The 26,383-nt window shown below is 56.7% G+C and overlaps 1 protein-coding gene across 1 annotated transcript in view; it reads left to right on the forward strand.

Moving 5' to 3' along the window:
- Nucleotides 1-2,459: 2,459 nt before the first annotated feature.
- The window catches only part of HS6ST1 (heparan sulfate 6-O-sulfotransferase 1), a 53,338-nt gene continuing 29,414 nt past the window's right edge, over nucleotides 2,460-26,383 (forward strand). The window contains exon 1 of the mRNA XM_002812362.5: nucleotides 2,460-3,286. Coding sequence (XP_002812408.4) covers nucleotides 2,760-3,286 — 527 coding nt within the window. The 5' untranslated portion in view covers nucleotides 2,460-2,759. The remainder of the gene's footprint in view (nucleotides 3,287-26,383) is intronic.

Consider the following 26,383-nt stretch of genomic DNA (forward strand, 5'->3'; position numbering starts at 1 on the left):
GGTGCATGTGCAGGGCTTCAATCACAGTGGAAGACTGAGCAAAGTCCTGTAGCCAGCCAGGCAGATTTCCCTCCTCTTAAGAGAATTCTAGAAAGAAAGGGCTTCCTGGCTAATGTGAGTGCTCCCTATCAGCCAGTGTGGCAGGTATGAAGTTTGATTAAATAGCTTGTTCTGGGAGATGTTGCTCCATGGGTCAGGCTGCTCTGGCTCCCATTCAAGGGTGGGACCTTATCACGGGCACTTGGTCCCTGCCTGGGCCTCAGTTTCCCCCTTGGGACAGTGAGATCATCACAGGATGGAGCCATGGCCCAAGTACCGATGGCTTCGTTGGCCTTCGGAGCTGCTCCAGCTTTCCCTTGAACACTCTGGGCCCACGTTCCCCCTCGGTGGCAGTGACGGTCACCAGGCTCTGAGGGGTGGCCCCTGTAGATGCTCTCACTGCCCTCATCCCTGGCCTGGGGAGCTGGGGCAAGTGCAGAGGTGGGAAAGGGCAGGGTTCTGGGGCTCACAGCAGGAATCAGGATCCCAGCTCTGCTGACTCTCATGGGGTGAGAGTAGTTGACCTTGGAACCAGGGTCTTAACCCCTTTGAACCTCAGTTTTCTCTTCTGTAAATGGATATCACAGCCTACCCACACAGATTTGCTGATAGAATTGGAAATGACACCTCTACAATGCCTGGCACCCAGCAGGTCTCCAAAAGAGCAGCCTTAATTATGATGTAGCACGAGGATCCTTATCTGGGTAAGGACATCTGGGGGGTGGACCCGGGGCAGCTCTGCTCTCCTAGGCCATACAGGAAGGCTTCCCAAGGCTCAGGCACAGACTGCGTCAAGGGGCTGCAGGCAGAAGCAGGCAGGTCCAAGCACACTGCAGGGCGGCCCCACCTGTGTCCCAAGGGGACTGCACCCCCACTCCTATAGGAATGAGTCACTTCTGGAAAAGCTTGACCAAGCTGCCCCTAGCACCCTCGGGCCAGGGACAGTTTTAAAGCAGCCTACGAGATGAGCAGGGGCTTCGGGGCCCTAGGTCCCACTGAGGACCCCACAGCATGGACTCCAGGGTGCGCTGGGCTGTGTTGAGGGTGCTGCACCCGCCTGTCCACAGCGGATATTCCTGCGGTCCCTTTGGAAAATGCATGCCGCCCGCTCAGCTGGGTTTGTGGTGTTGGTTTTTCCAGCTCTCTGGGTTTGCTTCCAGGAGGGCTTTCTGGTGTGATGTTGTCTACGTTTAACAGCTTTACTGAGGCATAATTGACACCCGATGATCGCTTCCGGTCCCTAACAGAACGAAAGGCAGGGCACCACTCCCCTTCCCCCCTCGCCCCCCCGCCCCCGGCAGGGCTTGATGTGGACACTGGGAGCCCACGCCTGGCAGCCAGACTCGCTCCCAGAGCCCGCGCTGGCCTGAACCAACACACTAGGGCCCACCGCGGCCAGCCCTGCAGCTGTGAAATCCTGGCAGTTCCCAGCCCCGCTCCTGCGGTTCCGACGGGCCGCAGCCTCCGAGTACTGCCGGAGCCCAAGCAGTACTCGGGACCCTGGCGGGACCCTCCGCCCCACGAATGCCGCGTGCTTGCCAGGCTGGGCGGCGGCGAGTGAGGAGCCCGCACCACCCGGCCCACACGTGAGCCAACGGGGAGCGAGCCCTCCGCAGCCAGGATGGGCCCGGGCCGCTGGACTCTCCAACCGGCCCACGAAAGACAGAATCTTTGGTGGGCACTCACGATTCTTAAGAATTGGCTCAACGTTTTATAACTTTCATTGGGGTATAATAAACATGGAGGGGGGGAAATGCACCTTGTCTGAAATTCCTTTCAAACAAGGAGGGAGCCATAAAGCCGGTCCGCAGGCCTCTGCAGACAGCCCAACATCTCTTCCATGCGGGGCTGCAGGGCACTGTCCCAAAGCCAGCCGCAGGGGGTGAGGGGATCGAGCAGGAAAGGAAAGCCTCGCTTTCCCTCTCGGCCCCGGTGGTGGGCGGCCCCCGCCGCCCTAGTCCCTGGAAGTGCAGCCCAGTCGGCTAGCGTCTAACTTCAGCGCCCCAGCGTGCAAGGTCAAGGCCTTTCCTCCCGTGCGGGCTGCGGAGACGCGGGCGGCCGGGACTTGGGGAGGAGGGGGTACGGACCCAGGCTCCAGAGGCGCCAGCCGCCGCGCCCCCTCGCCGCGGCCCCCGCCAGGAGTGCCTCCCACGCCTGGGCTCCGCACTGCGGGTTGGTCCCCCACTCCCCTGCGGGCGGAATCACTTCCCAGTCGCTGGCTGCCCGCCTACTAGCGGCCTCGCCACCGCAGCAGACTCAGGTCCCGCGCCCAGCACCCGCGGCGAACCCCGGCACTCCGGAGGCGGGGCCGAGGATCGGCGCGGGCGGCGACGGCAAGAGACGCCACGGGGGCGGGCCAGGGGCGGGCCGGGGCGGGGCGGCGGCGGACTGCGGAGACGCGGCGGCGCGCGGGGCGGCGCAGAGCGTTCTCGGCGCGCAGCGGAGCGGACTGGTGCTGGGGTCGCGGGGCGCGCTGTGCTGGCCGGGGCCGGGAGCGGGGCCGAGCGGGAGCGGAGTCGGGCGTCGGGCCCGGGAAGCCGGGACCGGGCGGGGAGCAACCATGGCGTCGCGAAGGGTCGGGGCCCGCGCCGCTGCGGGCGGCCTGGGCGCCGAGTAGCCGGGCCGGGCCGGAGCGCGGGCGGCGGCGGAGGCAGCTGCGCCCGCGCCTCCTGCCCTCCCAGGCCCCGCGCCCCGCGCCCGGGCCCCGGCGATGGTGACACATGCGGCGGCGGCGCGCCGGCGGCAGGACCATGGTTGAGCGCGCCAGCAAGTTCGTGCTGGTGGTGGCGGGCTCGGTGTGCTTCATGCTCATCTTGTACCAGTACGCGGGCCCGGGACTGAGCCTGGGCGCGCCTGGCGGCCGCGCGCCGCCCGACGACCTGGACCTGTTCCCCACGCCCGACCCCCATTACGAAAAGAAGTACTACTTCCCGGTCCGCGAGCTGGAGCGCTCGCTGCGCTTCGACATGAAGGGCGACGACGTGATCGTCTTCCTGCACATCCAGAAGACGGGTGGCACCACCTTCGGCCGCCACCTCGTGCAGAACGTACGCCTCGAGGTGCCGTGCGACTGCCGGCCCGGCCAGAAGAAGTGCACCTGCTACCGGCCCAACCGCCGCGAGACTTGGCTCTTCTCCCGCTTCTCCACCGGCTGGAGCTGCGGGCTGCACGCCGACTGGACCGAGCTCACCAACTGCGTGCCCGGCGTGCTGGACCGCCGCGACTCCGCCGCGCTGCGCACGCCCAGGTGAGCGCCCGGGCGGCGGGATCCTCGCGCAGCTGCGCCCCCGAGGCCGGGCCGTATGCCCGCCGTGCTGTACTGGGTCGGCCTTGCCTTCCCCACCCCTTTCTGCCCTCTTGGGGGCCCCCACTCACCGCCACCCCTCCCGACCTGCCGAGCGCCCGAGGCTCCCAGCTCCTCTGGTTGGGCCGGCTGTCACCGCGCTTTCTGACCTCGCTCTCACCCTTTTCCTTGCCTTGTGCTGCCCCACTGCCGGCTTGGCTGCGCAGCGCCCGGGTTTTCTCCAGGGTCCCCGCCCGCTGCCCTCGGGCCACCTTACCTGCTGTGCGCCGTGAGGTCTGGCCCGCCGGACTTGGGGACGCGGGCTTCTGGGTGTGTGCGTGGCCTACCTAGTGTTGGCTTCCCCGTGCCGCTTCGGTGCTGTGGCCCCAAAAGTGGAAGTGAGAGTAGTGAGGTGCCGCCCCTGTGCCTGGAGTGCCTGTCTTCAGAGGGTGGAGGAGCTGCCAGGGAAGGGGGCTGGCTCTGCCCGCCTGCCTGCCGGTGTGTGCAGGTAGAACAAAGGCCCTGTTGACCTGGGGCTGGGGGCGGGGAGGAGGCAGTGGCGCCTGTCCTCCCAGAGGGGCCTGCCAGCCGAATTCTTCCAGGCACAGGCTTGCCTGGAGAGAGGAACAAAAGCCAGCCGATGGGGGACCACCTTCCCCGGGAAGCCACCAGCCAGGTTGGGGGTAGTTGAGCTGGTCCAGGGAACCTGTGCTGCCACACCCCTTCTCTGGGGTCCCCCAGCCCCATGTCTGCGGGAGTTGGGGAGCGCAGAGCTGAGCTGCGAAAGGACACAGAGCATGGGAGGGGTGCCGGGGCAGCTCTTCTGGGAAGCCGTTTGTAGGGGAACCTGGGTTGCTGCTGGGTTTCCAGCAGTTAAAGTTGGGATTATTTTCCTCCTGTTCCTGTTGGTGCCCATTCGTCCTGCAGGGATGCCCTGCGGGGCCTTCCTCCCCAAAGTCTGGGCTGGGAAGGGCCAGGAGCAGGGCTTCTTGTCTGCCTTTTGTTTCTCTTCCAAATTGGCCTTAGGACTGAGTTTGCAGACAGGCTGGTGGTAGGAGGCTGGGCGGTTGTAGGCGTGTTGGCTGGCACTCTTGGGTCCAGAGGCTGTAGGCTCTCAGGTGTGCCTGGGGAGCCTGGAAGCTCCAGCCAGCCTGGAGCTGAGCAGAGTCCGAGACACTGCTTCCCTGCACAGACCTCAGTCCTTGCTCTGTGGTCTCTCTCAGACTGTCAGGAAATTAGGGTCCTAGAGTTGGAGGGGCATCTTCCCACTTTCCTTTCTCCCCCCGCCCCCCACTGTATACACACACACACACACACACACACACACTGCAACTCCCAGCCTGGGATGTGATGTTCTGAGCCCCTTACAGCCTCTACACTTGGCGGTCACAGAGCTGCCTGTCTAGGGCCCCTGAAGGATTGCTTCCGGCGCAGCACTTAGTCTGCTCTGCACAGATGCACGTTCCTGCTGCAGGGCCCCCTAACCCTGGTCCAGCCGCTCTGTGCTAGGCTCAGCTGTGCCTGGGACCACAGCCATGCATCCACCCACCCTTCCGCCAGCCAGAGCAGTAGGCTCCCAGAGTTGGTCACTGACCAATACCAAAAGACGCCTCCCTACCTGTGGGGGGTGCAAGGATGGGGGTCACCCCCTTTGCCAGAGGGACTTAGCTCGGCAGCCTAAGAGGAGTGCGTGGAAGCTTCAGGCCGCCAAGAAGCCGGAGCTTTTGAAACAAGCCTGCTCAGCAGAGGCCACCTCAGCCCTAGATTGCAACCAGGACGCTCTTCCTGCAGCCCCGCATGCCTGTGGGTCCCCAGGGTGAAGAGCCTTGGCCTCCTTTCTCTGGAGTTTGTCCATGAGCGTGGGAGGACCAGGTGGGGCCGATGGGGCCCCAGGTGCTACATCAGGAAGACCCAGCTCCCCCTGCCCAGGGAGCATGTGTGGAGCAAGAATGGAAAATGCAGATGCCTCTGGCGGAGGTGGGCTGCCACCCTGGAAATTGCTAGCTCAGCAGCATGCGGCAGGGTTGGGAGGGGCTTCCAGGGCTGTCAGGAGGCCCCCTCTGCCGCCCACTCTGGAAGTGGGTTGTGCTACCAGGCAGGTGACAGCACCCCGCCCTCTGAGTCTCTCTTCTTCGCCTCCACTCCCTTCAGTTCTGTTGCAGGCACTAGGTAGATTGCTTTTTTTATGAGCTTCCTCAGGAGGCCGGGGTAATCTTGGCTTTGTGCTCGCAGGGCCGAGCTGCACTGAGGTCCACCTGCTGAGCGCTGCCCCGCCACCTGAGTCCTCTGGCCCAGGCTGGGGCTGGGCTAAGCTGCTGTGCTGTGGCGGTTGGGATGCGCTTCCCCCATCTGCCCAGGGACCCAGCAACTCTCTATCGGGGCAGTGCCCATCCCTGCTGGGGTGCCTGGTGTTAAGTGGGCTTGGTGTCAGGAGACTCAGGTGTCACCCTGGCCCTCCTGCGATGTCTTCACTCTGGCTCTGCACTGCCATCTCCGTGTTCTCTGGGGACTGAGACCCTCTTTTCCTTATATCTCTGCCTGCCTCCCTGCCCAAGGCTGGCTCCTGGAACCTCTCTACCAAGCCCCTCCCATTCCCTGCTGTGGTTTGGGAGGGCCTCAGTGGGCCTGTGGTGCATGTAAGAGAGGTGGGGCTCTTCCCGGCTGCCAGCCTCCCCATTGCACAGCATCAGCCTGGGCTGCTCTGAGCTGGGCATCCATGGAGATGGACAGGTTTTTGACGTCTTCCTGGAATATGGTTTGGAACTTCTAGTGGCTGTTAGTGCTTGGCTGCCTTGGTAGAGAGGAACAAGTGTGAGCAGAGCATTGGCGGGTCCCTCTTTGGTCCTGTATTCACAATGGGGGCTGCCTCATCGGCCAACATCAGCCAGGGTGCTTGTAAGACTGCACTGGAAGGATGTTTGCTGGCTGGCCTTGAGGTGTGGCCATCCCCAGGCAGCAGCCAAATGGCCAGCCATTCCAGGGACCACTCGGTTAGAATGTCTCAGCACCCCACACTCTGCTGTCACTCAGAGGGTCCAGATGGTGCTCCAGAGCCAGAACCTCCCTCCTTCCTCTTCCCCTCTGCCTGAAGGCAACGCAAGAGCAGGTATGGTCAAGGTCTTGCCTGGGCCACCCTGGAAAGGTCCCTGAAATCATGTAGGCTTCATTTGGGGCCACGGAGAGCATCTGGAGCCCAAATGTGGCATCTGGGCCACCTTGGCCGGGGACCCGGGCCCAGCTCACATCCTCTCTGCACCAGGGCCTCTCTGGAGCCTTTAGTGGGCTCGCAGCCTCTGTGAAGTTGCCCTGCAAAGACAGTGCTTCCTTGCAGGAGGGATGGCACAGGAGCCCGCAGCCTCACCTTTGACCTGCCCTCCGTGATCCTGAAGCCTTCTCATACTCCAGAAATCCGCCTGGTGCTAGACCTGTGTGCCGTCCACCTGGTGTGCCTGCTCTCCTCTCCCACTGTTCTGCCTGCTCCTCACCTCCCTTCAGTCTGCTCAGATGCCCCTTCCTCCAGGAAGTCTTCCCTGGCTTTCTGTTATTAGGCTCCCCTGTGGCCTTAGGCGCCTTGACTGCTCTCCCATCTGCCACCCTGGCACCTGCACAGTGCATTGGCACTGCTCTCATGCTGGCACCGTGAGAATTTTTTTTTCCCTGGGCTCTGCAGAATCTGGGCTCTGTCCCTGCTCTTTTCCTGTGACTCAGGTTCACGGAGTCGGCCTTGAGTGTCATGGTGTTCCCTGAGAACCTGGGGGCTCCTTGGTGGGGCAGACCAGGTGGGGGTGGGCTTGGATGAGAGCCTTTGTTTCTGTGGCACACGACAGTTTCCACCTTACCTTCATAATCGCTTTTTTCTTTGAGATCAAGGGACAAACCCACATTTGCTGTGATGGGGACAGATGTTACCCAGAGCATGTGACTGGGGCCAATGAAAAGGACCCGGGGACCAGGCTGGGGGTGTCACTGTGCCTGCATTGCCTAGAGAGGCCTTTGGTTAAGATGAGAAGGGAATCTGTGGTCAAGATGCTCCTAGATTTTCACTAAAAACGTAAAAAATCCTTTTTTTTTTTTTTAAGCAAACACATGATAAGGCAAACTTACGAATGGTTGGGTGACAGGATCATTTTAGATGGTCCTCTGGCTTGGGGGATCATTTCTGCTATGCTGCTCTGGTGGTCTTCAAGCCACAGCTTCCTGTCCTAGGCACTTCACGCATAAAACCTGGGCCCTGGGGGCTCCTGCTCCTGGATCAGAGAGTGCAGTGCCCACCTTGGTCCCTAGGGCCGGGGAATCCAGGTTTCTTTCTCAGCGGGAGTTCTGGCTGCCACGCGGGGGAGTGGCCACGTTGGGTCTGGCGTCCTCCAGGGCACAGGTGGGAGGAGGAGAAGGGGCCTGCTCTTGTCGTCCTTCAGGGACTTGGAGACTTTTGCTCTCACACCGTGCTTTGTTGTGGTTATAATGATTGTTTGGTAGATGAGTGGGAGGAAAGTATGAGGCAGAGGGAGAAAAGGAAAATCATCCATTCCCCATGCATGGTTTTTCCACTGTAATTGAAGCCATCATATAAATTACACCATAAATGTTGTCTGTTGTCATTAAAAACTTAATATTTGAGTGGCTGCAGCTGCTCCGCTCTGAGTGTGCCACCTCTGGCTGGCAGTGGGTGAGCGTGCAGGTTGCCCATTCTGTGCTCTGTGGGGACTGCTGCAGGAATGCTTCTTGTGTGTAAATGTTCCACATAGCTCTGATTTCCTCTGGAGATACCTAGGAGTGGAATTTCTGAGTTGAATAGGCTGAATGTTTTACTGCTCTCGGTACAAATGTTACCTTCCTTTTCAGAACACCCACTCCTGGTGTGCTCCCACCTGTGGTCTGTGAGCACCCATGTCAGTGGCACGCTCATTGGTACTGAATAGCATATGAATGTTTTTTTGAGATGGAGTCTCACTCTGTCCAGTGCAGTCAGGACAACGATGGCACAATCTCAGCTCACTGCAACCTCTGCATACTGGTTTCAAGCGATTGTCCTGCCTCAGCCTCCCAAGTAGCTGGGATTACAGGTGCCTGTCACCACACCTGGCTAATTTTTTTTGTATTTTTAGTAGAGACGGGGTTTCACCATGTTGGCCAGGCTAGTCTCGAACTCGGGACCTCAGGTGATCTGCCCACCTTCGCCTGCCAAAGTGCTGGGCTGACAGGTGTGAGCCACCACGCTGGCCTATTGTGAATGTTTTTTAATTTTATTTTCTTAAATCACCAAAAAGTGCCAATCTTATGGTTTTTATTGCAAAGCCTTGCCCAATGAGTACGCCTTTGGGGTGGCCCATCTATGTAGGGCACTTGGGAGCAGCCGTGCCCAGTCACCCGCATGTCCCCATCTGCTCACAGGTGGCTGAGTTTCACCTCTGCTGAGAGAGGGGTGCAGCTCCCAGGGGTCTGGGGTGCACCCTCTCTGGGTGCCCATCACCATCCCATGTGGCGTTTTGCGGGACAGAATTCCGCCTCTATGAGGAACAGTTGTGACAAGCCATGGGGGCATGTAGAGAGACTGGCAGGGTGACTCTTGTCCCCTGCGTGCTTAGCAGGCACTTGGAATGGGTCATCTTGTTTGGACCCAACACTCCCCCAAGACAAGTATATGAAGATCGGCCCCATTTTCCACACAAGGAAGTCAGGCCCCAGAGAAGGTGGAGAATGTGTCAGTCCCTCAGCCTGGAAGGCCAGGAGCTAGCATATGGACATCTGTCTGTCTGTCCTGAAGGCTGTATGCCGCACCCAGCCCTCTGCGCCCAGCAATCCCCGCATGCACATGGAAGGCTGTCCACTGGTGGGGACTATTGCTGCTGGCCCAGACCAACCAGATGTAGAACACTAGGGCTTCTGAGACCTGGGCAGACATGGACAGTTTCACATGTAGGCCTGTGTCGTTGCGTTTACTGGAAGACATCTGGCAGCCTTCACTCAGAGCAGAAGGACAGGCATCATGCCTGGCCTCTGGGCTCTGCAAAGGTAGTGCTGGCAAGGCTGCCTGAGAGTCGGCCCCTGGCAGCAGAGACTGCCTATGGCGGTGCTTGGCTCCTGGCGCAGTGTGGCCACCCCTTCTGCCACCTCCCCCATGAGATTGGGCTGTTTTCAGGTACTCCTCTGGTCCTGCACCACCGATGCCACCACCGGCCCAGGGAGGATCAGCCGTGCAGGAGGCAGTGCTGTGAGCATGTGTGGGTGCAGGTGGGTCTAGGCCATCCCTCTGCTCCAGTGTCCTTGCTCTGCCCCAGTGAATGCTGGAGGGTGAGGAGGTGGGAAGCCCAGGAGTCTCCCCAACCCCTCAGCTTCCCTCTCTGGGTGCCATCACTATCCCACATGGCATTTTGTGGGGCTGCGTTCCCCCTCTGTAAAAGACTGTGAGGTGTTTCTGGGTCAGACCTCAAGCATCACGGAGGCAGTAGGACTGGGCTCAGCCCCCGCTTGGTGGTAGCATGTGGTGCGTCTTTTGGGTTTGAGGCGAGAAGAGCATGAGAAGCCGAGCTCTGGGGAGCAGTTACTGAGTAGGTAGCATGTGGGGCCCAGTCAGAGGGGAGCCCCACTGGAAGGGCTGCGTGATTCAGGCAGGAGGCAGACTCGGGCCATCCCCTGCCAGCGCTTTTCGGGCACTTCTCTGCAGCCACCTGGACACTCACTGGCACCTGCTGTCCTCTCCTTGAGGCCCACTCCACAGCAGCACTTATAGGTGAGGTGACATTTTGTTTGCAAAAAGGTTTTCATCTCTTAAGACTGTTGTTCTTGCCTTTTCAGAAACTCAGTTGGCTCTTTCTATGAAGATTTGCTGTCTGTTTTGGGTTTGGGTGGGTTATGTTATGCTGAAAAAAATAGTCCTAGACCTAGGGGATGAGGTTGCTCCAGCCAAATGACAATGAGCTGGTGGTAGCAAGAGGTGTGGGCTGCAGTGCCCTGAGGGGGTGGAGAAGCCTCCCCCACACAGGGTTTTGCAGGATGAGCAGGGGTGTGGAATGGAAGCAGCGCTTGGAAAGCACAGTTGGGTTTTAGACACATCATCCGAGACCCGGCCACTCACAGCAAGAGGGGGCAGTGGAAATGGGATGGCTTGAGTGGAGAGGGGCCCCTGCATGCAGGCCAGTTGCTTTCTGACTGTGGGACTTGTGGCCTAATCTCTTTGTTCCTTTCCTGAAAGTGCCCCTTTACTGATAGGGCATTGTCCCAAGTCCCCAGCTTGCAAGGGATGTCGTTTTGGAAAAACATGGCAGGTACATGCCCACACAGGAGCGTTCAAGTGCTGATCCCAGACCACCCAACCCAGGATGGAGGCTGTTAGAGGACATTTAGGATCCACAGATGGGCGGAGGGAGGATGTTCAGCCACCAGAGACCACACACATCCTACCCCAGCCGTGGTGTGAAGATGGGGCTGTTTTCCTTGACCATGGAGCAAAAACCATCCAGGACAGCTCTCCCCTTCCATGCCACCAGTTGCTCCTGAGCCAGCTCTGTGGGTGCTGGGAGCTGCGCTAAGGATTTGCACCTGTCCCCGCCAGCCTGTGGCCTTCTGCTGCCGCAGTGCCCCTGCCCTGAACTCCTCCAGGGTGCAGGACCTTTGGGGCTGGGGCCCAGCTCACTGCGGGGGGATGCCTGTGGGGGTGACATGCCCCAAGTTCCACAGGGCCACCTCGGGAGCTCTTGGGTCCTCTCTGTGCAGACCAGGCGCTGAGGCTGCGGTGGAGGGCAGGGAATCCGTAGGGACTTAGCTGCCTGCTCAGGCCCTGGGCTATGTGTTGGGTGGGCTTCTGGAAAGCTCTGCTGAGAGTCCAAGGAAGAGAGGAGTGCCCTGGGCAGCCCCTCCTACCTTGTGGCTGGAGCCGGTGGGTCTCATGGGCCCAGGTAGATATCTGTCTGAGCCTCAGTCTTCCCATCTCTAAAAGAAGGGTGGCAGTCTGCCATTTGGTTCTGTAGAGGAACCAGTGACTTATTAACTGTGACCCCGGTGACCGCATGATCCCTCAGCCCCGGACTGTGTCCATGTCTTATGGTAGCCATGGCCACTCGTAACCCCTTAGCATCCTGCAGTCTAGTGCAGGCCCAGTTCCTCATCTGGAGAGCGAGCCGTCAGCAGCTGTCCGCGTGCTGCGGGGAGACTGACCGCGGGGCCAGGGCTTCAGTGAGAGGCAGCTCCCGACAGCCTGCACCTGGCCTGCCTTTGAAGGCCACACGTGACCAGCGCAGCTGCCTAGGATTGTTTACACAGAGAACGTTAAAAGGCCCAACAGGAGGGCCATCAGAGCAAATCACTAATTGTCTGGAAAGATACAAACTGGAGAGATTGAAACCCTGGAGTTAATTGTTTACGAAGCCTTGAAGGCCACAGAGGTCAGTGGCCGTGGGTGACCGCCCCCGCTGGTCATGGGCAGGGGCAGGGGCCTGTTATCTCCCTGTGACAGGGCCTCCTGCTGGGGCAGGCCTGGTCCTAGTCCAGGATCCCAGCTGTTCCCTAGGAGGGGCTCTCCACTGGTCAGCCCGGGCCGCTGCTCAGAAGCTGTATCAGGTGGACATCTCTGGGGCCAGCTCAGTTTGTATTCTAGCTCTGTCCAGCTCTGTCCCCATTCCCGCCTGGAGAAGTTGAGAACAGTCAACCTCATTTTCTTTTCCCACCCCATGGAATGGTAGGAGATGAGAGTCCACTCTGTAAGCTCCACATCATCCTTCACCCTCCACAGCAAATAGGGACAGAAGGTTCTATGGGTAACCCAGCAAAAAGGAGGGCAGGTGAGGCTGGCCAAGACCCACCTCGGGTCTGGGGAACCCTGGGACCATACCAGGGGTGTCAGCAGAGCAAAAGAGAGGCCCCAGGCTTGCAGTCAGACCAGCTGGGCCAAATCCTGGCTTTGCATCTCACAGGGTTCTGCAGCTCAGGTTCCCCATCTGTAAAATGGGCATACTCATAGTGCCTGTGCAGTAGGTAGACAGTTGGAATTATACCCACAGTTCCACTGTGGCCTCTGTACTGTAAGAGGCTAGAATCTGACCCATCTGTCCTGGAGACGGGGAAGAGACCTCCAGAGCCAGCTAGGAAGTCAGCTCTTGTTCTCACTCCATGAATTGGTTGGTTTGAAGGGAGATTCCCTCAAAGCAGCTGAAGTCTGTGCAGGTTGGGTCCTGTTATCTGGGACATCACCAAGTGTCATCACTGGCCTTCCAAGGTGATGACCTGGAGCGTGCTGTGTTTTGGCTGTGGGGGTCTCCTGTTCACCTTGGGCTATGGCCTTGGGACCACCCAGTGCCTTCCTGACTGTGCCCATTTGACAAAAGGCTGTCTCTACCAGGATCTCCAGAAAGCTCTGGCCCTCCCTGGCCAGCAGCCAGGATGTAGAGACTGTGCACATCTGTCCTGGTGCCCAGGTCGTGAGACCCTGTGGGTGGCAGCCTGACCCCACCCCCAGCCACCTGAGAACCTCGAGACCCAACCAAGAGGAACTCAGTGTCAAGAGGAGGAAAGGGTGGATGCCACGTGATGCTGGCCCTGCACAGAGGCCCGCCTGGCTGAGGGCCCAGGCCTTGTTCCTCGGATGCAGTGGTTCCTCCCTTCCCTGGACCCCACCAGCTGCTATCACCCCCTACATGGTATCTCCAGGGGTGTAACTGGGGAGCCTTGTGGAGTTTCACCTCTGTTCCCACTGCAGGCTCAGCTGGGTGCAGCTCGCAGGTGAAGACCTCATGCACTGTGCTCCACCCCACCCTTGCCTCCCTGCAGCCTCGCTCAGCACCACTGTCCTGTGTTTCACGTGTTTCCTGCCCTTGTGTTTATGCTTTCGCTGTAGATGTGTGTATTCCTTAAATGATACACAGTGCTGTTTGATGTTACTAACTTTCCAGAACCCTTATCAAACTCTGCTTGACCTTCTGCAACTTGCTGTCTTCACTCAGCCTTGTTTTGAGATTTATCCCTGTTGGTCCCTGACATGCATGTTTAATTCATTGACTGCTGGACTTAACATCAAGGTAGTCCAGACGGATCTCTGCTCGGTTCTAATGCAGCTGCGGGGAGCATTTCACTTTGGCCGTCACAGTCCAGGTGCGGCCACGGTGCTCGCTCACAGTCCCTATGTGTCCCTAGGAGTGTGTCAGAGGGAGGTTCTCCTCACCACCATGCTGTGCCCGTGGTTCCCGATTGTTTGGGCAGGCACTCTTGGCTCATTTCTGCCAGGCCGGGAGCCAGGAAATGGGACCTCTGTACTCTAAGTGCGTGTTTCCCCATGGCAGAGAGATGGCATCTTACCATGTGTTTATCAGCCAGTGAGGTCTCCACCGACCTGTTCATGTCTTTGGCCTATTTTCCCCTACAGGGTTGTTTGTGCTTTGTGTATTGGTTTGTAAGCGTTCTTTATGTGTCCTGGTGCCAGGTTCTACGGGTAGCATGCTCCCCGCTTTTCTCCTCCTGTTCATCATTTCTCCATGTGTGAGCTTGGGCCTGTGGCATCCCGGTGCCTGCACCAGGTAGGGCCAGGCTGGCCTGGGTACATCCCATCCTCCAGCTGAGTCACATGCCAAGAAGAGGTATGCCTGCTGACCCCTGAACCCCATGGGACCCTGCTGGTGATGAGAGCTCAGCCGGGGGCTTGTTAGTGTGAGCGGGTGGACAGATGGCAGCTGACCAGCATCCTCCCTGCAGCATGCACCCCCCAGGGCCTTCCCTGGAGATCCTCAGCAGTGCCCACGGTGGCGCCTGCACAGCCCTGAGCCCAGGAAGGCCAGACAAGCAGACAGTTCCTCATGTGCCAGGGCCCCCCACAGCGATTTTGCTGCATGTATTGGAGTCCCTTTGAGATTGAGTTGGAAGGAAACCCAACTAAAACCAGCTAAAACCAGAGCCTGGAACCCACGGCTCTGAAGTCACAGGGCCCCCCCCACCCCAACTCCCAGTGAAAATCTGGGTGGGCGTTTCCCAGAGTGAAGCCTGCTTGTGTCACCCCCCAAGCCCGGCCAAGGAGCTGGATGTCCACGCCCTGTGCCTCAGCCTCCCCCCATGACAGTGACCACACTGCTGTCTGTGCCTCCAGCCTGGTGCCTGGCCCTGCCCTCACTCCCCAGGCCCCTTGGGCACCGTCTGCTGCGGGCGCACCCAGGGCTGTCCCTGTGGGGCACTGCTCTATGGATAAAGCTTCTCGCACCCCCTCGGAAAGGAGCGTGGGGGTGGTAGCCCCCTCATCATCCCAGCCTTGGAATGTGCCCCCGTCCCACGTGGCCCCAGCCCCATATTTGCAGTACCCCTGCTGCCGTGCCCCCACTGGCTTAGGACAGAAGGGCCTACACATGATCATCCACCTGAGAATTAGAAAGCGCCTTCTGCTGCAGGGCTTGCAGGAACAAATGTTTGCAGCCCCTAGGCGGCAGGGGGAGCATCTCCCCTCTGAGTTATGAGCTTTAGAGGCTCCTGTGTAAATATTTACCTCTCTGGAGCATTGGTGACCTTGGGAGATCGGGATCTGTAAGCACTGAGGTTTTCTGTTTGCGTCATCGTGGCCAGGGTGGGGTTGGGGGTGTCATCCTGGAACAGGGAGCCGGGCTGTGGAGTGTGCAGCTGCATTCTCCCCGGAATCCTGGTCCACATTCCCTGGCAGAGAAATCTTCGCAGCGGCGCAGCCATGTCCTCCAGCCCGACCACAGTTGATGGAGGGAAAGCCAGGGAAGGCACTCTCCTGTGGAGTGACACCAGCGTGGTAGCCCTGTTGAGGAGCGGAGGCACAAAGGAGGGCTACCCAGAGGGTGCAGTCTGGGAGCAGGGAGGGGCTGTGACAGTCTCACTCAGGCCTCACTGTCAGGGGCACTGTTTTGCAGATGAGTGAACTGAGACTCAAAGAGCCTAAATAACTGATCACCTAAGGTCACCGGTGGCAGAGCTGGGATTCACACACAGGCCCGTGCCTCCAGGATTTCCCCCAAACTCCTCCAAGTGACAAGGTGCAGGCAGGTCACTCCCCAGAGTGGGGAGCCAGGCGTCAGCCAGGCGTGCGGCTCATGTCTGCCACAATGCCTGCCTCTGGGAGGGTAACGCAGCTGCTCTGCGAGCAGGTGGGCTCGCCAGGGAGTCCAGGATGGTGCAGGGACCCTCGGCAGGTCCTGAGGGACTGCTGGCCCACCCTCCTCAAGGTCCAGCTGAATGAGTAGCCGCCTGCTGGAAGCAGCTGTCACCAGGTGTGATGCTTCAGCTCCCCTGAGAGGATCAAGGGCAGGCAGAGCAGATGGTCTCCCGGGGGAGTTGAGAGGGTTGTGATGTCACTGGTAAGGAGAGGCCCTGCCCAGGCACTAAGCTGGGGAGAAGGTAGGCCCCAGAGTGAGAGCGGGTTCCAGCTCTGCCTGGAGAACAAGGGCCTCAGCCAGCCAGGCTCCAACCCTTGCCACAGCCTCCTTCCTTCCCACCCACCGCAGACCCCAGGGCTCCCAGTTGGAGGGGCTTGGCCCCTCCTCTCCTGCCTCTGTTCCGTCCTGGCAGGCAGGAAGGTGAGCAGGTCTGAGCAGTTGGTTTAGCTCACACAAGTCCAGGCAGGGCTGCTTGTCGGCACACGTCCTGAACCCTGCAAAAGTTCAGGCCTCCCAAGTCATGCTTTAAAACTGTCCAAGCAGGCCCGTCGGGAAGCCAGGCCCAGCAAGGAGGGGTTTGTTACTCTGTTTTCCTGGAAGCTGGGCTGGCAACGTTCCCAGCAGAGAACATCATTCTTATAAAGTAGAGGGGTGTCAGGTTTCAGCCAAGTGGGTAAAAGGCAGGTAGTGGGATTGGTGTGGCTGTTCCAGGACAGGAGCAAACCCCCATCCTTAAGCAAGTGGGTCAAATGGGGACCCAGGCAGGCAATGGGTCAGGCCAGCAAAGGCTGGAGAATCCAGAATGGAGAGTTTAGGAGGCCCTCATAGCAGGGAGCTGCCTCCTGCATGACACTGACCCTGTGCATTCCACACAGATCACAAGCACTGCCCTGGGCCACCAGGAAGGCCCTGGGGACAACGTTCCATGGGTTGCCACAGAGCCAGGGGATGATGGCCTGCAAGTGTGTGTGCTCAGTCACCCGCCCTCCCCAGTGCAGCCCAGCCCAGCTGCAGGAGAGGAAGGTAGCCACTCCTGAGTGTCATGAGATGTCGAGTGCTCCAGGGTGGGTCCTCTCACCCATTGAGCACTGCTGTGAGCACTCTGATGGGACACAGTGTCCCTGTCACTGTCCTCTGGTACATGGGTGCCTCCATATCTTCCCAGTGGCAGAGGGGTTTTGGCCAGCATCTGACTATAGCAGCTGTGTGCATTGCTGCAGTGCTGGGCTCTCCCGAGAGGGGACCCACGGGCAGAGGTCACCAGCCAGACGGGCAGGGCAGGGTTTGCACCAGCCAGCCCAGGGACCTTTCTGGAGTCCTGTGCAGCTGTCCGTTAGCAAAGCAGCCTCCAAGGGATGCCAGGGCCTTACAGTCTATGACAGGTACTTGTTTTGTCCTCCTTCCCCTTAGCCAAAGACAGCTTAGTGCCCAGGCAGTGGTCCTGGTCCTGAGGAGCTAGAGGCCCTCCTCTCACCAGGCCCGTACCATGCACCATCTCTGTCCCTGGGGAGCACCCACACAGTGGGAGACCCAGTTTCTAAAGGCCCGGGCACACTTCAAGAGGATGAGCACGGCTGGCAGCATCCCCCGGCATAGTGGTTTGGGGAGGGGGAGCTATATTAGGGTTCTCCAGAGGGACAGAACTTATAGGATATATAGAGACAGATGAGAGAAGGATTTATTAGGGGAATTGGCTTATGCAATTAGGGAGACTAAGATGACCTGAGATCTGCCATCTGCAAGCTGGAGAACCAGGGAAGCCAGCGAGGAGGCTTAGTCCAAGGCCAAAGGCCTGAGAACCTGGGGGCTGTGGTGTTAGCTCCCAGAGCCCAAAGGCCCAAGAACCTGGAGTTCTGATGTCCAAGGGCAAGAAGATGAGTGTCCCAGCTCCAGAAGAGAGAGGAGAGTCGCCCTTCCTCTACCTTCCTGTTCTGTTCAGGTGTGCAGTAGATTGGAAGATCTCTGCTCACATTGGAGAAGTCAGTCTTCCTTTCTCAATCCACCGATTCAAATGCCAATCACAGACATACCCAGAAACAAAGCTTTACCAGCAATCTTGGTGTCTCTCAACCCAGTGAAGTTGACACCTAAAAGTAGCCACCACAGTGACCTTTGGGTGAGGACCTGGGCACCCACACTGGGCTGCAGTAGCGTTCTCCCAAGGGAGCCTCAGCCGTTTATTTCTAGGCACCTCCCAGATGTCCCCCTTAGCAGGCAGGCTGGATGTCATGAAGAAGAAGGATGTTGACCAACAGGTGGCAAGTGCCCACTTGACGGGGTTGGCCAGCCAGTGTCCCCCCACCATGTATGGAGGAGCATCTGGGCCCAGACAGGTGCGTGTGCAGGTGGGACTTTAAGCTCAGGGTTTTGCATGATTGGGTGTTAGATCTGGAAACTACGTTTTAGGTACTTCTCTTCGGTTTTGTTCTTACTGTAACAGTAATGCATGCTGATTCTAGAAGTTGTTCTCAAGCACAGAGGCGCTACATAGAGCTGTCCTCAGCCCTCAGGGTGGCCCTGTGGGTGTTGTGCTGTTAGGGTCAGGGTCAGCCTGCTCCCAGCTCCCCAGCATCTCTGCGTGGCCCCGTGTCCCTGGGCACTTCACATGCCCTCCTGGCCCTGCCTTTACTGTCCTCTGTGATGCTGCAAAGCACCTCCTGGCTGCATGTTTGGTCTGCATCTTGGGGCATCCTTTCAGAGAACATCGAGAGTGGAGGTGTCCTGGCTGTGTGCCTCGCCCTTGGGCATCAGGGGTGGGGCAGGCCCAGGCCCCGGAAAAGCCTGGCATTTCCTCCCGGGAACGGGCAGCAGGTCGGATGTGTGGGCCTGGCTCCCGAGGTTTAGACTGTGGGGGACCAGAGAAACATGTGGTCAGCACTTTGGAGGAACACACAAGGAGGGGTGAGGACAGGAGGGTGTTGCAGGCAGAAGATGCCTTGAGCAAGGCCCTCAAGGGCAGGCGGTCGTGGGAGAAGAGGCTGGAGCTGGTGAGAGGCCAGGCCTTGCCCTGTACAGAGCAGGGACCTGGCCGGCTTTCTTCCCAAAAGAGGCCTTGGGAGGGTGGACTCAGATGGGGGCCGATGTGGAAGAGGCCCCACCACAGAGCCGTTGGGATGGGAGACCTAGCCGCGAGGGCTGGGCCTGAATCAGGAAATGCCTTGAAGCCCAGTGGTGGCAGGGGCTTGGTGGGGAGCATCCCAAGTGCAGCTTGAGGGAGTGAGGGGAGGGGAGCCAGCCACCAGGCACAGAAGTAGCAGGGGGTTTGGGAGGGAGCCACCATGTCCAGGAGCCACTCAGTCACCAACACCTGCGTGCAGAGCCATTCCTGGGCCCCAAGAGAGGACTGGGTCCACCCTTGGGGAGCCGCTAGCCCTACACCTAGAGGAGCTGCAGATGATCACAGGGCCGGGGCTGGGAGGGAGTGGATCAGATGGGAGTGTCCTCAGCAGGATGCTTAGTGAGAGAGTCCCACACATGCACTCCCACACGTGAACACACCACGTACACATCAGTAAACATGCAGACACACACACACCCCTAGCCTTGGCTGCACAGCCCCAGCTCAGCCTGACCCGTGTGTGCTGCCCATGGCATTCTTTGACCTCAGGGTCCCCAGTTTAGCAGGTGGCCAGTGAGTCATGGGGCCTGAGACCAGTTGTCCTCCCCTAGTTACGCCTCTCAGACTCCCTGAGGCTGCAGCGCCAGCTCGGAGCACAGCACCTGGCCAGAAGTCCCCATGCACAGCCTCCACTCTGGTCACACTGAGCGGTGACACCCACTGCCTCAGGGTGTCCTGAGGGATGGGACTGGCTTCAGGGCTCTGGCGGGAATGTCTTCTGATTGGGGCATGACTTTATCCAGGGAGAGGAGCTGGTGGCACCATGGAGAGCCCAGTCGTCTACCTTCCCTCCCCTGAGGCCAAGCTGGAGCCTCTGAGCTGTTGCCACCCGGGAGACACCAGCCAGCATGGTGTCCCTGACTGCCTGGCAGCCGTGATGCCTGCATGAGCCAGTGGGGCCCAGGGACACATGCTGCCCGATGTCCATGAGTGCCGGGGACCCCGTGGAGACTGGGTCCAGCGGGCAGGATCAGCTGCAGGCTTCAAACCAGCACACATGTACCCCTCTGAGGGTGAGAGGCTGGAGAACTCCCAGGGTTGACCAGGGGCTGACAAAGCACCCACGGTCTCCCACACACACGCACGCTCCCACTCATATACACATATCCCCGGCAGTAGCTCATGCTTTGGCGCCAGTGGTGACTCAGAAACATTCTGGAACAAGAATTCCTTTTTTCCTTACAAGTGGTTGGCACTTGGGGACGTTTCTTCGTATTTGAAATTCCTTCCCACTGGTCCCTTTAAGAACTGAGCAATTTTCCACTCTGAGGTGGCCTGCTCTTCCATCCTGGGCCCTCAGAAGTCTTCGGAATGGTCCCAGGATATTAGAGGAGATGCTTTTCCAAAGAAGATCTGCTGTCATTGCAGACGCAGGAAGGGTAGCCTGGAGCCACATGGCCCCTGGGAACCCCTGCCTGACACACAGGGCGCAGGAGCCACACAGCACCTAGGGATCTCTGCCCAACAGAGAGGGGTACAGGAGCCATGCAGCCCTGCCTCACACAGAGGGGTGGCTAGAGCTGCACAGCCCCCAGGAACCCCTGCCCCTCACAGAGGGAGGGAAGGCTGGTTTCTATAGACCATTCAGGAGGCTGTTGCTGCATGTGCCTAAGCACCCAAAAGCCCAGACTCCTCAAACTTTGTGACCCAGGGCTCCCATTCCTTTCTTTTGCCCTCCCCAGCTAATGACAATAACAGAGGCACTCATTTCTTAGGCATGTGCCATTGCACCCACCTCCACCATACACAGCACACGGTGGCAGCTCTCCCTTGAGAAAGATACTGGCCGAGGCTCGGACGGGGTGTGGAACTAGCTGCTTTGGAGGGTGAGACATGCCTAGAGCAGCTGGGAGGAGGGTCTGCACTAGGGACCTCATGGATTGACTGTGGGGGCAGGTGGCATGGCAGGGGCCCTGAGTATGGCCAGGTGATGGTGCCGGGCAGGAGTTGGACCCAGTCCTGGGCATCCCCGTCCTCCACCTGCGTAACTCAAGGTGGCCCGCCCACCCTGCCCTTAGTTGTTACAGCCTCAGCCGAAGAGATTAATTACCAACAGGTGCTAGACAGACAGTCCTGTGGGGGTCCCAGCTGTCCCTCCCTGCTTGCTGGGAGAGGGACTGGAGCTGCTCAGCTTCAGGGGCCAAGAATCCAGAGATACCCCTGTGCACACAGTGCCCCAAGTAGACACCTCCGTGAACACACGGCCCCCTTGGCATGGCCCAGGTGCAGGGCTGGGGGCAGGCGTACTTTGGAAGCCACACCTGGTCACCAGCATGGCCCAAGGTGGCACTGGTTTGGGAAAGGGTGAGTGGTCCCCTCCTCTTCTCCAGTGTCCCATCCCTGCCAGGGTCCAGGTAGGGATGGTAGCTGTGTCCTGGGGCTGCAGGCCCTCTCCGGAGGGCAGGCTCCCCTGTGTGGGCCTCCTGCACAACCTTGTCCATGCCAGCTATGCCCTCAGCTTAATGCCATGGGTTGGGGATGGGCCTGTAGTTCTGGTTGCAGGAGCTTGGAGTGTGCTTGGGACTTTGGAGAAGCCCCCCCATTTTACAGAGGAAGCTGCTGGGGTCCTTGGTTTGGTGAATTCAGCAGTATAAGCAGAGTGTTACCCAGGTCCAGGTCTGACTCTCCCATGCTGCCCCAGCCTGGGCTTCACAAGACAACCTGAGTGCTGATGGGAAGCGGCTGGCGAGACCCCGGCCTGGAGGTGGGGTAGCCCTCTGCCCACCAGAGCCACCCTGCCTTGCTGGTGCCGGTGTTTGTGCTGCCGCAAGCCATGTTTCCTCCGTCTGCTCAAAGCCCAGGGGTCTGCCGCCTGCGCCTGCACCCCCAGCCTCCGCCTGGCAGATGGGCTGTGTTAGCAGGGCCAGGATGGGGGAGGGGTTATGAGCCTCTCAGCCACAGCTCCCTACCCTGTGTGCCTCTGTCTCCTCGCCAGCTGGGGTCCCTCCAGGCAGGCGTGGCCCACTGTGATTACCCTCTGTGCCCCAGCTTTCTGCCAGGGGCCTGGCACAGGTCATGCGTGGCCTTCAAAGACAGAGATCCGCTGTGCTCCTCACCGGAATGTAAGCTCTCTGCTTCAGTTTCCTCATCCACCACATGGGGCTGGGCCTCAGTGTGCCTTCAGCTGCTGCTGTGGCTCTTCCTCACTGGGCCTGGGGTGTCCAGGGTAGGGGTCTGGAGGACAAGGCGTGACCTGCCATCCACTCAGTCTCCCCACATGTCACACTGAGACTGGGGCCAGCAGAGCCTCAGCAGCATAATTTGCAATCTGTGTTGTGTTGACCTCTTAATAGTTTGCTAAGAGTGGGCCGGCCAGGGTGGAGGGCTCGCTCCTGCTGATGGGCCTGTGTCCGAGGGTGCAGCTGCAGCCTCACTTTGCTCCTTTGGAGGATGGGAGAGCAGAACACCACCTCCCATGCTGTTGGGGTGCGTCGGGGAGTTGTGGTGCAGAGCAAGGAGGGAGCTGTGTGCTCTCTGCTGCATGGCAGGAGGCAGGCACTTGCGGAGCCTGCTCCGTCCCTCCAAAGAACAGAAACTGGGTCCTTGGCTAGGTCACACCTGGGCCCTGGGCCACATCCAGGTGTGTTTCTGCCCCATCTCAAGCCGATTCTGGTGCCCTTGGCCTCTGGTCCTCTCATTCCAAGAGCCAAGGAGTACCCTACACGCTCATGCAGGAGGGAGAGGGAGTGAGGGGTGGGTTAGGCCTGAGCCAGCCCCACTGGTGGGCCCGGGGTGGCCACACCCAGGGAAATGCTGCTTTCACTCCTGAGAAGCTGTCGGGACTTGGCTCTTGAGGACACTCGTTATGGGAAAGCCTTTGTTTTTTATTGTGGTGAAGTATGCATAACATAAAATTTACCATTCTAACCATTTTTAAGTGTACAGTTCAGTGGCATGAAGTACATTCACATTGTACAGTCATCACCATCATCCGTCTCCAGAACTTTTTCATCTTCCCAAACTGAGCTCTGACCCCATTAAACATGAACTCCTCATTCCCCTCCCTCCAGCCTCTCACGCCGTCCATCCTACTTCCTGACTATGAATTTGGCTACTCTAGATAGCGGATTTAAGTGGGATTATATGATACTGTCTTTTCACGACTGGCTTAGCATAATGTCTTTAAGGTTCATCCATATTTTATCCTATGTCAGAATCGCCTTCCTTTTTAGGGCTGAATAATACTCCATCGTCTGTATGTACCATATTTTGCTCATCATCCCTTCATCTGTCAGTGGACCCTTGGGCTGCTCCCTTCTTGCTATTGTGAATGATGCTGCTGGGAACATGGGTGTACAAATATCTGTTTAAGTCTCTGCTTTTAGATTGTTTGGGAATATATCTAAAAGAGGAATTGCTAGATCATATGGTAATTCTATATCTCATTTTTTTTTGAGAAACCACCATACTGCTTTCCACAGTAGCTGTACCATTTTTCCTTCCCACCAGCACTGCAGAAGGGTTCCAGTTTCTCTACATCCTTGCTAACATTTCTTCCTGTTTTTTGGTAATAGCCAGTCAGATGGATGTGCAGTGGAATCTCATTGTGGTATTGATTTCTATTTCCCTAATGGCTAGCGATGTTCATCTTATATCTGCTTGTTGGCCATTGGTCTGTCTTCTTTGGGGAAATGTCTACTCAAATGTCGCACATTTTTTAATTGGGTTGTTAAGCTATAGGAGTTCTTTATATATTCTGGATATTAATCTCTTATCAGATATATGATTTGCAAATATTTTCTTCCATTCTGTGGGTTGCCTTTCACTCTGTTGATACTATCCTTTGATGCACAAATGTTTTTATTTTTTTTGTTTTGTTTTGTTTTTGAAACGGAGTTTCACTCTTGTTGCCCAGGCTGGAGTGCAATGGCGGGATCTCGGCTCACTGCAACCTCCACCTCCCAGGTTCAAGCGATTCTCCTGCCTCAGCCTCCTGAGTCACTGGGATTACAGGCAGGCGCCACCATGCCCAGCTAATTTTTGTATTTTTAGTAGAGACGGGGTTTCTCCATGTTGGTCAGGCTGGTCTAGAACTCCTGACCTCAGGTGACCCACCTGCCTCGGCCTCCCAAAGTGCTAGAATTATAGGCATAAGCCACCACACCCAGCCTAAACGTTTTTAATTTTGATGAAGCCCAATTAATCTAGTTTTTCTTTTGTTGCCTGTGTTTTGCTGTCATATTCAAGAGATCATTGCCAAATCTAGTATCATAAAGCTTTTTTCCTATGTTCTAAGAGTTGACAGTTTTAGGTCTTACCATTGGTCGTTAATCCATTTTGAGTTAATTTCTGTGTATAATGTTAGATAAGGGTCCAATTTCATTCTTTTACATGTGGAAATCCAGTTTCCCCAGCACCATTTGTTGAAAAGACTGTGTTTTCTCCATTGAATGGTCTTGGCACCATTTGGCCATATATGCAAGAGTTGATTTCTGGGCTCTTTATTGTATCCCATTGGTCTATTTGCCTATCTTTATGACAGTACCATACTGATTTGACTACTGTAGCTTTGTAGTTAAGTTTTGAAATCAGGAAATGGGAGTCCAACTTTGTTTTGTATTTGTTTTGGTTTGGGGTTTTTGTTTGTTTGTTTGTTTTTGAGACAGGGTCTCGCTTTGTCATCCAGGCTAAGGTGCAGTGATGTGAACATGGCTCACTGCAGCCTTGACCTCCCGGGCTCAAGCACTCCTCCCTCACTGGCCTCCCAAAGTGCTGGGATTACAGACATGAGCCATTCTTTTTTGTTAAGTACTTTGGCTATTCAAAATCCCTTGAAATTTCATATAAATTTTAGGTTAAGTTACTCTTATTTATGCAGCAAATACTGTTGGGGTTGTGATAGGGATTTCATTAAATCTGTAGATTACATGAGTAGTATTTACATCTTAATGATAGTAGGTCTTTCAGTTCATGGACATGGGATGATTTTCCATTTATTGGTGTTGTCTTTAATTTCTTTCATCAGTGTTTTGCAGTTTTTAGTTTACAAGTATTTCACTTCATTGGTTAAGTCTCCTCCTAAACATTTTACACTTTTTGATGCCATCAAAAACAATTATTTTGTTAATTTCCTTCTTGTATTGTTTGTTGCTAGTTAATAGAAATACAACTGATTTCTTTTAATTTTTACTTTAACAATATTGTTAAGTTAGTTTATTAGCTCTAACAGGTTTTTGTGTGTGGAAGTAGATTTTTTAGCGTTATCTACATATAAGATTAAGTCATCTGAGAAGAGAGATAACTTTCCTTTTTTCTTTCCAATCTGAATACCTTTTACTAATTTTTCTTACCTAATTGCTCAGGCTAGAACTTCCAGTACTCTGATGAATAGCTGTGGCAAAAGTAGACATCTTTGCCTTGTTCCCAATGTAGAGGAAAGCTTTCGGTGTTTCACCATTGAATATGATGTTAACTGTGAGTTTTTCATATCTGGCTGTCTTAGCTCAGCCTCTATAACAAATACTATAGGCTGGGTGGCTCAAGCAGCAAGTGTTTATTTCTCACAGTTCTTGAGACCCAAGTCCAAGATGAAGGAGCCAGCACATTTGGAACTGGTGAGGGCTTGTTTCCTGGCTTGTATCCTCTGCATTTCCCATGACCAAGAGAGAAAAAATCATCTCTCATGTCTTTTCTTATGAAGCCACTGGTCCCATTCATTATGGTTCCACCCTCATGACCTAATTACCTCTCAGAGTCCCCACCTCCAAATGCCATCACATTGGAGATTAGGACTTCAACATGAGTTTTGGTGGAACACACACATTCAGTCCATAGCAATGGCCTTTATTACATTGAGGTAGTTTCCTTCTGGTTCTAGTTTGTTGAAAGTTTTTATTATGCAGGTGCATTGAATTTTGTCAAATGATGTTTCTGCATCAGTTGAGATGATCATATGGTTTTTTTCCTTCGTTCTGTTAATGTGGCATACTACATTGATCTTCATATGTTGAACCATCTTTGCATTCTAGGGATAAATCTCACTTGGTCATGATACGTAATCATTTTTATATGCTGTTCAATTCAATTTGCAAGTATTTTGCTGAGGATATTTTCATCAGTATATATAAAGGACATCTGTGTGTAATTTTCTTGTTGTACCTTTGTCTGGCTTTGATATCAGGATAATGCTGACCTCATAGAATGAGTTAGGAAGTATTCTTTTCACTTCAGATTTTTGGAAAGGTTTGGGAAAGAGTTGTGTTAGTCCCAGGAGAGCCTCTCAGGTCCCAGCATGTGCTGGGAGCCTAGTCACAAGGCCTGGCAGTCAAGGGTGTGGACACCCAGGCAGCTGCCTGGCTGTGTGGCCCTGAGCAAGGGCCTTCACCTCACTGTGCCTGACTCCTCAACTATAAATGGAGAGGAATGGTACCCCCTGCCCTGAAGTGGAGAGAAGAATGGTACCCATTGCCCTGGAGTGAGGAGAGAACCAAATGAGCCAGTATGGGTGTGCCCAGCACAGGGGAGGCAGCAAGGATGCTGCCTGTGCCATCAGCCGGCAACATCTCACGGTGTTCACAGTAGCCCTTCAGGACAGAGGGACCCAGGGCTCAGAGGGCACTGGATCTGCGCATGGTCACTCGGCTGCTGATTCCTCACTGGGCACATCCAGACCCCTCTGCCTTCAGACTCCTGCATTTCTACCTTGCCACACAGGAAAACCAAGAGGGGGAGGTGGGTTGGAGTAGGTCATGGGACCCACTGAGCCTTGGGTATCCTGGCAACTGCCTCTTATTTTCCTTGTTCCTCTTGGAGCCTCTCTGGGGAGGCCAGGGCTGTGTCCATGGAGAATCAGCACAAATGTGCCTGAAGGAAGGAGTTTCAGGAAGGAGGAGGCTCCAGGGCCTGCCCACCCAA

This window comes from Pongo abelii, chromosome 11 (assembly GCF_028885655.2).
Source record: "Pongo abelii isolate AG06213 chromosome 11, NHGRI_mPonAbe1-v2.0_pri, whole genome shotgun sequence".
Classification (NCBI taxonomy): Eukaryota; Metazoa; Chordata; class Mammalia; order Primates; family Hominidae; genus Pongo; species Pongo abelii.